Genomic DNA, 14,982 nt, shown 5'->3' with positions numbered 1-14,982 from the left:
ATTCATACACCCAGATGGGAAACAATACAGTAAATGGCAATTAAAAAAAGAATTAAGGCAGCTTAATAAGCCACACAAATCGTCTTAAAGGAAAACACCACCGTTTATCAATATTTTACTATGTTCTTACCTCAGCCTAGACGAACCAATACATATATCTTCATTCAATGCGTGCACCCAATCTTTGTTCAGCGTGTCGTGAATGTTCTAGCATTCAGCCCAGCCCCATTTATTCCTCAGAATCCAAACATAGATGAATTTAGAAGCCACCAAGCACTTCCATGGTTTCATGTTTTCCGCCATAAAATATAGATCTCATTTTTATGCGCTTAATAAAACGCCATGTTTTATTTTGTGCCACCCTACGTACTCGTGTAACTACTCATGTAACAGTCTTTAAATAGAAAAAAAATGAAAGTGCTTGGTGGCTTCTAAATTCATCCCTGTTTGGATCCCAATGAATGGGCTAGGCTAAATGCTAACACATTCACAACACAAAAGATTAAGTGTACACATTGAAAAAAGATGATTATGTATTAATTCGTCTGAGTTGAGGTAAGAACATAGTAACATTTGGAAAAACTGTGGCGTTTTTTCTAATTAATAATTTATTTAGTGATAAATTGTCCTCAGCTAAGTTTTCTGACTATATTATCACATCGCATCATAATACATTATGTAGGATCACATCATGATATGTAGGATTTTTTTAATAAAAATTGAAATGAATAAATTCAGAAAAACAACTCAATTTGCCAAGTTTGCAATCAAAAGTTAAGAAGGTCCATCTAGTGGACAGAAATTTAACAGCAAGTAGCATTAACCACTGTCACACATTATCAACTATAATCAAACAGTAAAATACAAACCTTAAATAACTATCTTACAGATTTAACACAACATTTTTTTTCATCTGCTTCAAATTCTGGAATAAAATCTACAAAGGTGGGTAACAGCTTGTAAATTTAGTAAAGAATATACAGTTTAAATTATTGTTAAAATCATCCTATACTGCTAATTGAATTTGAATGTGCTACTTCATTTCACTTTGGTGCTTCTTTCAGCCCCAGATTAATCCTTTCTGACATAACATCACTTTGGGTTCACTTCATGTTTTTCTTAAGTGCTTTGTTCAGGGTGTTTAGAATAATGTCTTTGTTGTTTACAATGTTGTAGGTGGTGAGGTCGGACAACTTCTTAAAGTCCTCAGGTTCATAAGTAAAATTGTGCGTAGCAAATGGACAAGAGTTACTAGTGAAGTCGATATCAAAATCGCCTTCCTTCATCTCAAGCTTACCCTCTCTCTTCACTCCTACAACGCAAATAGACAAACAGAAACATTTTGAAGAAGATTTCCTTTAAAATTTAAAGCATTCATAAATGTTACTGTGAGCAATAATGGTATAATACTGTGAATGTTACATTAGGGGTGTAGTTAGCATCTTAAAAGTGGGGTGACAGGGGTCAGTTGATATATGCTATAACACTGCAAAAAATTATGTGTTAATTTTTTACACATTGTGTGTGTCATGCCATTTAAGGCATTATTTCATGTTAAAATAAATGAAAGGGACAACACAAGTTGTGTTAAAAACAGTGATGGGAGTAACGCGTTACAATTAATTCTGTTACTGTAATTCCACTACTTTTAGTTCATTTATCACAAAATAGAGTAACGTGAGTAACCCACTCATTTAAATTTCACTAATTGTAACTGCGTTACTTGATTTAAAAAAATACTTTGTTACATGTTTATTACCGCCTACAGTAGTGGAATTACAGTAACAGAATTAATTGTAACGCGTTACTCCCATCACTGTTTTTAACACAACTTGTGTTGTCCCTTTCATTTTTTTACATGAAATAATGTCTTAAATGGCATGACACACACAAGGTGTAAAGAATTAACATCATTTTTGGCAGTGAAGGAGCTAAACGCTACCTCCGTCACAAATGAGATAATGATATTAATCGGAGTTAACATGCCATCAGGCAAGTCCGAATCCAATTTTGGTTTACTTCCCGTCTCCTAAGATACCTTCATCGTTTGGTCTCACAATTATATGTGTGAGCATGCGGGAATTTTTATTTTACGTTTTTAAACCCTTTAATTTGCCTTTCTAGCAAGAAATTTGTATTGTATTTTTAAAATGTAATTATCACAAAGGCTATCTCTGTTAATATTTCAAATAGAATTATGTTACGCTGTCTATTAGGCAACAGGTCAGCTGGCTAAGCTTTTGGACGCAGCTTAAGTACCAAACAAAAAACATGGGCAGGAATAGAGGTGGCGAGTTAAAACGTGTGTGAGACATGTCCCTGTGTATACGCATGGTATCCAAAGCAGTGCTTACCAGAAGCTTTAAACTGTTTGAATGTGATGTTGATCAAAGGAAAGTAAAGCACTACAGGAGCCTCTGGATTTTCTTGATCCTCGAACACATGAACTTCCTTAATCGGCTCTGAATCCAACTTTTTGAAATCAATCCTTGGAAATGGAATCTTGTGATCAATGCAGTACTCATAAGTTTGCCTCAGGGCCTATACGACACATTCAAACATTATGAAAACATGATTAAGACATTTTGATTTCATTTTTTCTGTTTTAACACATCATAAATTATTTTAATTAAATCAAATGCATTAATTCTTTATTTTTCATTGCGATTTTAAATGTCTTACTGTTTTGATTTTCACGCACAACCAGTTCTAGGGTTTACAAAGAAAGGTGTCAAAAGCGAAAAACATCCAGTATGCGGCAGTCCTGTGACCTCTTCATGCAAGAGGTCAGAGGAGAATGTGCCGACTGATTCAAGCTGATAGAAGAGCAACTTTGACTGAAATATCCACTCGTTACAACCGAGGTATGCAGCAAAGCATTTGTGAAGCCACAACACGCACAACCTTGAGGTGGATGGGCTACAACAGCAGAAGACCCTACCGGGTACCACTCATCTTCACTTCAAATAGGAAAAAGAGGCTACAACACCTACAGTATTGCCCTTTGATTGCATGTAACTACTTAGCTTTTACAAATCTTTCATGACTTCTTAAATGGTTGAAATAAAAAATCATCACAAGACTTTAGTCATTTGACCTCTGATGGTTTAAAATACCTAAAATGGTGAAAAATTATGAGGAAGAATACATACAGTAACCCTTTAGGCCTTAAGGTCTTCCTCACCTTGAAGTGGTCCACATTCCAAGAGTAGTTCAGAGACAAAATAACATCTGCACGTCTCTTAGGGCGTAGTACAGGAGGAAATGCTATATTGAGCATAAAACCAGAGTCTACAAGGCCAAGTGCGGAGTCTGCTGGTGTAAGAGAGTTTGGGAAAGCATCTGGGTGGTTTTCTACAGACACATTAGAGAGATCACATTATAATATTGCTATTCTTAATTTAATACAGTTGACTGTTAGGTCTCAATACTAATTATACCAAAATAAATCATTTTCTGACCCTTCCATGCGATGAAGTCACTGTTCTCAGTGTAGTTTTTGTGCAGGTGGAAACCTCTCAGAAAGTTGTACGCTTGGCTGATAATGGGGCGGCTGGTAAGAAAGTCGGTTAGTCTTTTTGCCAGTTCAGTCATGGGACTGACATGGACCGTGTCCAGCGTTGATGCTTTACCATCTGTGTCTACAGTTAAAGAATATATGAGAAGTTTTCAAATAAAATACATTAGGCAAAATACAGTATCATAGAAAATTATGGCCAGTATCATAGAAAATTATGGCCAGTATATCATCTTAGTTCCCTCACTATTGGCAGGTGTGGCAAAAATGTGTGAACCCTATACTTTGTGGTTTTATCCATTTTCTCTCACCTGTGTGTGTGACTTTTTCTCCTATCTTGCTGGACCAGAATGGAGTAACTCCAGTGACAAAACTCCAAATTTCAGTCAGATTAAAAGAGAAAACACTGCTCCATATTCCTGCAAACACAAACGCACACATTATAAAACGCATCATTAAATGTGTAAAATGTATCAAGTACATTAAACATAAGGAATCATAAATTACTATTTTTGACTTCAAAAACAAGTTGATTTGCTGCCTTGTCACCATAAAGTTTACATTTATTTACCCAATAGTGAGGACATCCCGATTTCAGGCAGTTTCTTGACCAGGTGACCAAGATAGTATTCACTCCCAAAGTTTTGTGCAGGTATAAAGGCGCCATACCTGAGAAGTCCAACTTCATATGGGGTGAATTCACACCATTCTAAATAAAGACAGCAAATAATAACCCAGAATGCATATTATACATTACCTTATATCAACATATGGCTTTATGTTACTTTAAGAGATTTTTTTAAAGAGATTTTTTACCAAAATCTCTTCTTTATGTCTGAAATATTGCCGTTTGCACACTTATTAATTTATTTATTTATGTAATACTGGAAATGTGCAATATCATACATGGTCACTTTACTAAATAGTCACTTTATATAACAATAGTCACTTTATTTGAAAATGTCACTTCATTCAGACTGCATAATGTGAATATCACTATGGGTAACATGTGTAAAAGTGTACTGTACAGTCTTATAGTTAAGGTTAATGTCTGTACTTATATGTTTAATGTCTCTGGTCCTCGTTTATTGTCTGTGGCTATTATGTTGAACACCAATCAGGAGTAGCGCTCCTAATTTCATTGCAATGACAATAAAAGCATTCAGTTTAATTAAATTAAATTATTTTTTCTATCTAGTTTTAGTTATGTGAACTTATCATTATTAAAAAACAATGTAGTACACTGTAAAAAAATAATAGGCTGAATTTACTTGAAAATATAGTGCATCATTTTTGCATCCACTATTATTGAATAAGTTTTACTTGAACTTTTAAACAATTGCATAAATAAAAATGAATGCAAAAATTATGCACTATATTTTTAAGTAAATCCAGTCTTTATTTTTTTCAGTGTAAGTTGAATTTACTTGCTTTAACTAATTTGATTAAATGTTTTACAGTTAAAGAATATGAAATATTTCTAAATTCCTTTTTCCATTTAGCCCATTATATCAGGATTACTGGTTACTCTATGCATCAAGACATCAGTATTTACCAGCCTCTGTTGTACTTCCTTTCTTGTCATTCTTCATGTTAATAGCTGTGTAGATTGGAAGTGGGTTCTGGCCCTTTAACAGCGCTGTTTGCTGGTCAGACAGGTTAACCATTTTTTTCTGAATTCAAAGAATTTTTGGATTAATACAGAATTACTGGTGAACACAATGATATGCTTTCTTATTTAGCTTACAATAAATTAAGCATCTATGTAACCTTAACTTTAAAATTCACCATATCTGATTCTATGGTATATTTTTATAAATGTATGGTTCACTTTCATATATTCATTGAATATGAGTATCACTGAATAAATGAATATATTACAATTTTGAGAAGACATGTGCACGTTTAAGAATAACCTAAGAACTTTTTGATACTTTTATATACTGACTTTGTGCTCTCACCACAGTTAAAGGCGGGGTGCATGATCTCTGAAAGCCAATGTTGACATTTGAAATCACCTAAACAATTAATACCGCAATAGTATCTGGACCTTCTTTTGATAGACCCGCCCCACACATACGCAAACCAGGCCACGATGTCAGTTAGTAGACAAGCACCTTACTGCTGATTGGCTACAAGTGCACTGTAAAAAAATTCCGTAGAAATTACAGTGTTACTTCCAGCTAGGGTGACCACCCGTCCCGCGTAGCGCGTGTGTGCACAGCGTTTGAAGCACAAATCTTGCTTCCCGCAAATTGAGACCCTGTCACGCATAATCAATGCTTTCCCCAAAAAAGTTGGTCTCTCTATATCCTCGAGCCCCAGGCAGCCAAACAAACATTACTTGACAGTTCAGGCTAGAGTGACCACCCTTCCGGTGTAGCGGGTGCGCGCACAGTGTTTGAAGCACAATTCATGCGTCCCGCAAATTGAGACCCTGTCACGCATAATCAATGCTTGCTCAAAAAAAAGTTGGTCTCTCTATATCCTTGAGCTACAGGCAGCCAAACGTCACTCGCCACTCGCTACTCGCACGCTACTGTTGCCCCTCAGTTGAACTGCTGACTAATTTGTTGTCATGACAGCGCAGTGCGCACGCAGTCACGCACGTGCATAACTTTTAGATGTGCGCTTTCCAATTTGAAAAATGGAGAAGGAGACGGAGTCTGACTCTGCACCGATATCATTAATTAAAAAGAGAAGGTGTGGGTACAAGAAAAACTGGGAAAATAAATATTTGTGGCTAAAAGTCCATAAGATGTCCCCAGGACACCTAACATTTTTTTCCTGCGCCTGCCTTTGTGACACTGTCACACAAGAAACATGTTAACGCTCATTTTATACATTGTATTCTGGTTTTATGTATATTTGAGTTTTAAATAGGTTTTACATATTTTCTTAGCCATTTTATTCCATTTGAATCCTTTTGCTATTTTATGTGTTTATGTCTTTTATTTTGTTTGGGCGGCCTGTCATGTGAGTAATCACATGACAGGAAACAATGCCAGTATAAAACGAAGCAGCAGAAGCACATTGTTAGCATATGCTAAAGCTAAACCTCTGTTGGATTGTGGAGTTACCTTTCATTGTGGACTTACCCTTCCAAACACGTTTTGTGGATTACACTTTTATTGTATATACGCTGGAGGACACTTAACACTTGGACTTTTAGCACACTTGGACTTTTAGATTGTTTTAGCTTTGGTTTTTATATTTCCTTCTTTTAACAGTCTTAAGTTTTAGTGTGTTGTTTTAAGTACCTTGTGTTTGTAAATACACTTATTTAAGTTGATTACACTGGTTTGTCTCGTCATTTTAACTCTTTTAATCTCACACAGTCAAAATCTGACCCTTTTTTATCTTTTGTAACTCAGATGATAGGTCTGATTGTTACACCTTTACTAACATGCAAGTTCACCATCCTTCCTCCCCCTTCTCGTTCCGTGAACCTCTGGAGTTGTGACTTTTTAAAACTGTTCCAGTGTTGTTGAGCAACTACAATTCGTGTTAATCCTATAATTTTATATTATAGTTTATTTAAAGTGAATAAATTGTAATTAAAAATCAATTAAATTAAATAGGCTAGCTAAAGTAAATCGTAAGTGGAAGTGCATCTGTCAATTCATTGAATGTTCAAAATATTATGAATCTTTATAAAAAAAAATATACATTGGTTGGCCTATTCATGAGCATACATCATGTTTAGGGGAATAGGGCATTATTAATGTGCCATGTACACTGCAAAAAAATGATTATCAAGAAAAAAAATTCTTAGTAGGCTATTTTTGTCTTGTTTTTAGTAAAAATATCTAAAAATTCTTAAAATAAGATGCTTTTTCTTGATGAGCAAAACGACCCAAGAAAATAACTCTAGTTTTTAGACCAAAAATATCAAAGTTAAGTGATTTTGTGCATAAAACATACAAAAAAATCTGCCAATGAATTTTCTTGAATTTGGTGTTTAAGAAAAATTTTCAAGATTTTTTGCTTACCCCATTGGCAGATTGTTTTGCTTGTTTTATGCACAAAATCAATTAAATTTGATATTTTTGTTCTAAAAACTAGACTTATTTTTTTGAGTCGTTTTGCTCATCAAGAAAAAGCATCTTAATTTAGAAATTTTTAGATATTTTTACTGAAATCAAGACAAAAATACTAAGAATGAAAATCATTTTTGCAGTGTAAGGTGCTAGAAATGGGTAAACCACTATAGATAAGTTTGCCCGTGGGTTGGGTGCACCGCCGCGCCAGGGAGTATCCCATTGTCCCTCGAAACATACCCCTTGTCCCCCCTTGGGCTTATTAGCAGGTGGTCACCCTACTTCCAGCTGGTTGCCGGTAACTTACCGTAAATTTAAATTCATGTTATTAATGGCAAGAGTTTGTTCAAAGATAAATATATTAAATGTTAACAAGTCTTTATCTTTACAGAATAAAACTATACAATAACAGCCTCTTGCAAAGCATTCTGGGAACCAGAAATCATTATCAATCTTTTTCTGTTTGTTTTTTTGCTTCAGATTTTAATTCCCAAAATGCTTTGCTTGATGCTGTTATTTTAATTTTACTCTATAAAGACAAAGATTGTAAATGTTTAATGTTCATTTAACTTTGAACAAAATGTTGTCAGTAAATAACATAAATTTAAATCTACGGTAAGTTACCGGCAACCAGCTGCAAGTACAATAACATTGTAATTTCTACTGAATTTTTTACAGTGTGTATTTTGGTACTCGGGCCGACTCCCGTGTTTTTCAAAGATTATGCACCCCGCCTTTAAAGTATAATAGAAAATTAATAATTAATAGTTGCAGACCCTACGAGAGCCTGCAAAGGGAGTGTGAGTCACCTGATAATGAAATCATGATTTGATGTGTATAAATTAGGGAGTCAGATATTAAGAGGGATTAGGTTTTTGGGCATCCCAGCTTTGTTGTTTGAACAATAAAAACTGTAATTTTTGACACCTGGAGCCCTTGAGAGATTTTCTACTGCATAAACAGATCGATTTTGCACAACAATTCAGAAATAGATCCAAAACTAACATTCATTACCTTCCCATGAATGAGGTACTCTATAGCCAGCCCCCACATGTCAATGAGAGACACAGAATGTCCTTGTTTTGCTTTCTCTTCCATCTTTTCTTTGTAGTGTCGCAGCTGCTCGGGAGAAAACAAACTTGACACATTTTTAGAGAGTTCTTTTTTAAGAGACTCCATAGTCACGTTCATGTCATTGCTTGACCAGTCAGCATCACCATAAAGAGAGGCCAAAGCCCTATAAGACGAGAAGAAAAATAAGAGGGAAAGCATTGAGTGTGTTTTGTTTGTCTATTTTGCCTTATACAGTACTATATAGGTTTCCAAGACGTAATTACAATATAAATGGGTTCTAATTGGTTAAATAGGAGCCTGTAGTTCTGCTTTTGCTCACCAGGTGGAGCCAGAAACTCCTGTGATGTAGCTGACAGCATCAAGGAGTTGGAGCTTCTGTAGACCTCGAAAGCTTCCATATGTGGCCGTCAGTGCCCGAGACCCACCTCCAGAACACACCACAGCCACCACTGGGACCTGAGATGTCACAAAACAAACAAATAAATAAATAAATAATATCTCTGTGTTGTTGACTGTATTTATTGTACTGTTTCCTGCCTTGCTGGGTTCTGGTGGTGAGGTGAGTTTCAGAGCTCTCTGTAGCGCTTGTGACACAACTTTCCTCCTCATCACCATAAAATTCTTTTCTTCGTTTGGGATATCAAAATCCAGGCGTACATTCATGTCTTCACTCGAGCTTCAACACACACAATATTAACATATTTCTTTGACGATTACCAACTGTTTTAGATATTTTTGTAGCATTTAGTACCAACAAACCTATTGATTATTAATAAATGATTAAATCCGGTTTACCGGTGTTCTGTCTTTACTTGCAGATGTACTGAACCCTGTGAAGATGTAAAAGGTTGTTATGTTAAGTTTTAAACATTAAACATTACTGTGATAGTACTTAACACCATTTTTATAAAGGGATGAGGAAAAAATACTTTTAGTACTCACCTCTCCAACAGGCAAAGAGAGTTTGATCTTTTTTTTAGTTGGTACAGGTTTTATAGGGACAGTGGACAGCGGGTTTAGCTGGTTGACATATACACCATCTACTTCTGTTACATCCTGGACAATGGACAGATGATAAAACAATTGTTAAGCTTGATCTAATCCACTATTTTAACACATTTATAGCACCAATAAACTTATATATACATTAAAAATGTCAGTCTACAGTAAGTCAGAACTCACCTGTGATGGCATGAGACTAAATTCGGTTTCCAGGTCTCGATTGATGTAGTAGGACATAGAGTCTGACAGCACACAGTCTTCTTTAAACGCACCTCTCAGTTTTAATAGAAGGTTGTTTACTGAAATAAACAAAGACACATGTACAAGCAATATATACATATACAGAAAACCTAAGCATGGTGGTTTCCCGGACATGCCTTGTCCTAATCCCAGACTAAAATGCATGTTTGAGCTGCCCTCATTTAAAAATATCTTTCATTAACATACAGTATGTCAGTGCCATTGTTTTGTCTCAAGATGCACTCCAGTATTTTTTGTGTAAAAACTATTCTAGTCTAGGTCTAGTCCCGGATTAATTTAAACCCTGTCTGGGAAAATGCTTCAATATCTATTTCTACAGGTCATAAAATTAATCAAAATGTTGTATTAGCCTGAGTAAAGTATATTTAGTATTTACGATTCTCTTCTTTATTTAATTATTACTGTCAGAGATAGTGCATACATTAGTTTTAAATGTCTGAACTAAAAACTGATCGGAATCCCCTTTGTTTACCATTAGTCCTTAGATTATCTGCTTTCACTTCCAGTGCACACAACGGAGCTGCCTGAAATGAAATATAAAGCGAATTTAATCAAAATCAAATCAAAATGTATTAATAAAGCACAATAAAATCAACAGTAGTTGACCACTGTGCTGTACAAACCTTGCTAAAAAGACAAAAACTAACAAAACTAAGACGGAAAATAAAATCACTGATAGATGAAAGATCCTAAGGACTAGGATCTAACTCTACGGAAAATTATATTTGGAAAAAAGTTACATTTTTAATTTAGATTTAAATTCAGATTCTGATGGAACTAATCAGTGGGAGACTCTTCCACAGTTTTGGCCCAACGACTGAAAAGGCACGGTCACCCCTCAGCTTCAGTCTGGATTTAGGAACCATCAGCACTCTTTTCTCAGAAGACCTCAATGGTCTAGCAAATATATTTTGGCATAAAAGATCACTCAGGTATTCACTTAAAGCTTTAAAAACAAATATTATGGGCTCTATCATACACCCGGCGCAATGCAGCGCAATGGGCGACGCAAGTGTCTTTTGCTAGTTTCAACCCAGCGCAATGATAATTTTCACGTTTAGCGCCACGTTATTTAAATAGCAAATGCATTTGCGCCCCATTTTGCGCCCATGGGCGTTTTGATCTAAAAACGAGGTGTGTTCAGGTGCATTGTTGGCGCGTTGCTATTTTGAGGCAACTAAAATATACTACACCATTGACCAACAAAAACCTGGGTACAGTATAGAGTCAATGGCGATATCGTGTTTTTGTTATTTAATGAGCGTGATAGAAATATGCGCCTATAAACGGGACCACAACAGGATTTGGTTATCAAGCACATGGATCCGCAGCAACACAAAAAAACTTTTAAATGTGAATAATTAAAGGATTAAAATGGAAAAAAACTTTATCTCTTGTTTGTATTTTTAAAGTACAAACCTTTTCTTGGATATTTGCAAATTATTTTATGAGATTACAGTTATTATGTAGGATATCAAAACATTTACAGCAATTAAAAGCCTGCTAGTTTTAGGCTATTTGCATGACTGAAAGAAAAAAGCTATTAAAGGTTTTAATAAAAAAGAAATAATAATTTCAATACAAATAAAAGCAACACAATTTTTAACATTAATCTTAAACTGGTGGTCTTCTTCCTCCGCTTAGTTTTTCAGTTTACAAATTCCGCTTTCTAGCTTAGGCATGGCGCCTAGCCATTGCATGTGCAACTTGCTTTTAAAGGGGATGAGAGCTGAAACTCTCATTGGTTTATTGCATGTTATGCACAAAACACACCCAATACTCATTACGAAAATAGGAATAACCCTTTTAGGTCGTGCGCTTGGTGCATAAACCATTTTTCCTGTCCTTAAATTAGCAAAATTGGGTTCCGACACACCCATTTAGACCGTGCGCCATGCACTTTAGACAATGCGCTTAGATCGTTAAAATAGGACCCCTCGATTTTAAACTCAATTCTATACTGGCAACCAGTTCAAAGAGCATAACAGGGCAGATATGAACAAAAAGTCTGGCAGCTGCATTTTTAACAATTTTGAGTCGATTTATGTTTGATTGACTTATTCACATATCAAGGGAATTACAATAATCGAGCCATGAGGACACAAAAGCTTTAGTGTTCTACTGGATACAATATGCAAGTCAGAGTGATAAAACTCTGTTGGAAAAGCTGTTTTTAAATGTATGCAAGTCTATGTATTTTTAAGAATATATCTGAGTTTACTAGGAAAATGTCCTTTTTATATCATCATTTAAAAAATATATATACAGTACAACATTTTAACAAGTTTATACTGAGTGTAGCACAATAGTAATGAATGTTCTTACCATTAACACTCCATTAGAGAGGTACTGCACAGGATTCTCAGGGCTTTAATATAGTACATAAGGAAAGGAACAGATGGCATTCGTAACAAATAACACACTGTAGATACTGTAGATTTAGCAGTAAAAGTGTAAAAACCTACAGTACAATACCATAATCAATATATTTGCATATTACAGTAAAATCCCTTCGTTTGTACTGCATAACTGGACAATATTACTGTTTTGCAAATGTTTTCCAGTAACACTTTACAATAAGGTTTATTAGTTAACATTAGTTAATGAATTCATTAACATGAACAAACCATGAGCAATACATTTTTTGATACAGTATTTATTAATCTTTGTTAATGTTAGTTAATAGAAGTAAAGCTGTTCATTGTTTGTTTATGTTAGTTTATGATGCATTAACTAACGTTAACAAGCTTTTAATAAAGTATTAGTAATTGCTGAAATTAACATGAACAAAGATTAATAAATGCTGCATACGTGCAGTTCATTATTAGTTCGTTTTAACTAATGTAGTTAACTAATATTAACTAATGAACCTTATTGTAAAGTGTTACCTGTTTTCCCAAACGTTTAACAATTTTTACTCACCTTGGTGTCACCTTAAACTCCACCCACAACTCATTATTTTTCTGAAAGGAAACAATGAAAACAATCAGGCAAATTTAACCGACTACACCCTATATTAATTTAAATTACAAATTCATGTTTACTGATTCAAAGAAGTGCACACGTTTAGTCAGAATCAACGAAAATGTATTTTTCCAATACAGAATTTAGATGAAGAAAATATACTATAAAATGCAATCGTAAAGAAATGCGATTATTGGGCCTGTAGAGAAATATTTTCAATGCTGTTTTCCGTAAATCTGTAAAACCTAATCTCTAAAAACTATTGTGCATGCATGTTACAATTTTAAAAGAACTGACCTCATCATCATCAGAAATGAAGCATTTTGTCATCTTTTGTCCAAGTGTGAGGTTACTGATATCAAACAGGATGGTAGAACAGCAGTCATCTTTTGTAAAGGTGTCAGCATCATAGATGTAGAATTCCAGAATGTTCTGAGAAAACAAGAACATGCATGTTAATCGAGTAAAGTCAATGGATAAGTTACAGAAGTTTTAGGTGTAAAATATTTCGCAGTCTCGCGATCAAAGCAAAAATACAATGAAGTATCTCTGGGGTTATATGGTGATAGTTAGAGACCAAGGGCATCCAAAATAATAACCTGCATGTTTGTACAGTTTCCTCAGGATTTTACTGTTCATTATAGGATCATTTCAACATCAATGGCATTATGTGTAAAGAATATATCTCATACAACAATATGTAACTAAAATAATATGTATTGGTTAAGTTAGGAACAGAAAGGATAGGAAATGGGTGACTGTTGTTGGATAAGCCAAACTGAATTATGTACCTTGACACCACTGTGTACTCTGAATCGGAAGGTTTCATTCCATTCTGGTGCATTGTTGTTTGTGATGGTCTTGGTGCGATGAGAGCAGGTGCAAGCCGTGGGTATTTTTAAGACAACGTAGCAGTCAGAATTCGTCACTTAAGAGAAAGATAAAAAACATATTTTTTTGTAGAATATGCTACCATATGTTGTATATAACAAATCAAATCCAGTTTATACACAGTATTTAAATTAAGTGCTTAGTCCCTCTACAAAATTGTATATTTGATTTTTTGGTTTGGCTCACATAGGTCATGTGACTGATTGAATTTTGCTCTCAACACTGTGACATTGAGGTTCCAGTATGGCATGAACTCCTGTAAACATGAAAAAATAGCATCAGTCTTTAAATCTGAAGCACACACAATTCTGTTGTAATCACAGATAAAACAACAGAAATATTGGTAACACATTACAATAAGGTTCATAAGTTAACATTAGTTAACTACATTAGTTAACAAAAACTAATAATGAGCTGCACTTATACATCATTTATTAATCTTTGTTAATGTTATTTTAAACAATAATACTTTATTAAAAACTTGTTAACGTTAGTTAATGCACTGTGAACTAACATGAACAAACAATGAACAGCTTTATTTCTATTCACTAACATTAACAAAGATTAATAAAGACTGTAACAAATGTATTGCTCATGGTTTGTTCATGTTAGTTAATACATGAATTAATGTTAACTAATGAACCTTATAAAGTGTTACCGAAATATCTAATGTTACTAAACCAGTTTAATGTGGTGGTTTGTCTTTTCATCATCATTTAACTGACAAGAGACATTTGTTTTATTAACTGCTTTCTTTCTTCACAGTGCTTTAGCACGCGCTAGTTGAAGGTGCATGGATCATTTAATATATGTCAAAAGTGGTTGTGACATGTTCCACCAGTAAAATACATGTATTTCATTTTAAGAGTTTTATTGCCAAGCACAAGGAATTTTCTTTGCTACTTGAAGCTTCCAGGACAGACATAAAACAACAGCAAGTCACATAAAATTTAAATAAAGAGTAAAATTTAAAATATAAAAATATATAAAATAATAAAGTGTACATTTAATACTTCATAATAAGGTTGTTTCATCATAGTCAAATATATGTAAGCAAATGTTTATTACCTTCTGCATGTTTGCCTTCTGAGTACGACTACAGCTATGTGTCAAAGCCAAAATATACAATAACATTATGGTATGTCTTACTAATAGTCTAATATAATACAGAAAACCTGTGGAACTTGTTTGTTCACAGTGTTACGCGCCCTGATAAAAATGTTTTATAATGTT

The 14,982-nt window shown here is 34.4% G+C and overlaps 1 protein-coding gene across 1 annotated transcript; it reads right to left on the bottom strand.

Moving 5' to 3' along the window:
- Positions 1 to 239: 239 nt before the first annotated feature.
- On the bottom strand, positions 240 to 14,885 carry LOC129417612 (cytosolic phospholipase A2 delta-like). Its single transcript, XM_055172436.2, has 20 exons — positions 14,818 to 14,885; positions 13,936 to 14,005; positions 13,650 to 13,786; positions 13,156 to 13,290; positions 12,817 to 12,857; positions 12,220 to 12,262; positions 10,367 to 10,418; positions 9,814 to 9,932; positions 9,574 to 9,687; positions 9,427 to 9,461; positions 9,169 to 9,307; positions 8,951 to 9,087; positions 8,572 to 8,794; positions 5,073 to 5,190; positions 4,089 to 4,226; positions 3,829 to 3,936; positions 3,462 to 3,641; positions 3,185 to 3,354; positions 2,355 to 2,541; positions 240 to 1,312 (listed from the first exon to the last, which is right to left on the bottom strand). Exons 1-20 carry the CDS (start codon positions 14,881 to 14,883, stop codon positions 1,104 to 1,106), a joined length of 2,421 nt encoding a protein of 806 aa, XP_055028411.2. The 5' UTR covers positions 14,884 to 14,885; the 3' UTR covers positions 240 to 1,103.
- Between the last annotated feature and the right edge of the window lie 97 nt (positions 14,886 to 14,982).

This window comes from Misgurnus anguillicaudatus, chromosome 7, assembly GCF_027580225.2.
Source record: "Misgurnus anguillicaudatus chromosome 7, ASM2758022v2, whole genome shotgun sequence".
NCBI classification, from domain to species: Eukaryota; Metazoa; Chordata; class Actinopteri; order Cypriniformes; family Cobitidae; genus Misgurnus; species Misgurnus anguillicaudatus.
This window is presented reverse-complemented; position numbering and strand designations above follow the sequence as displayed.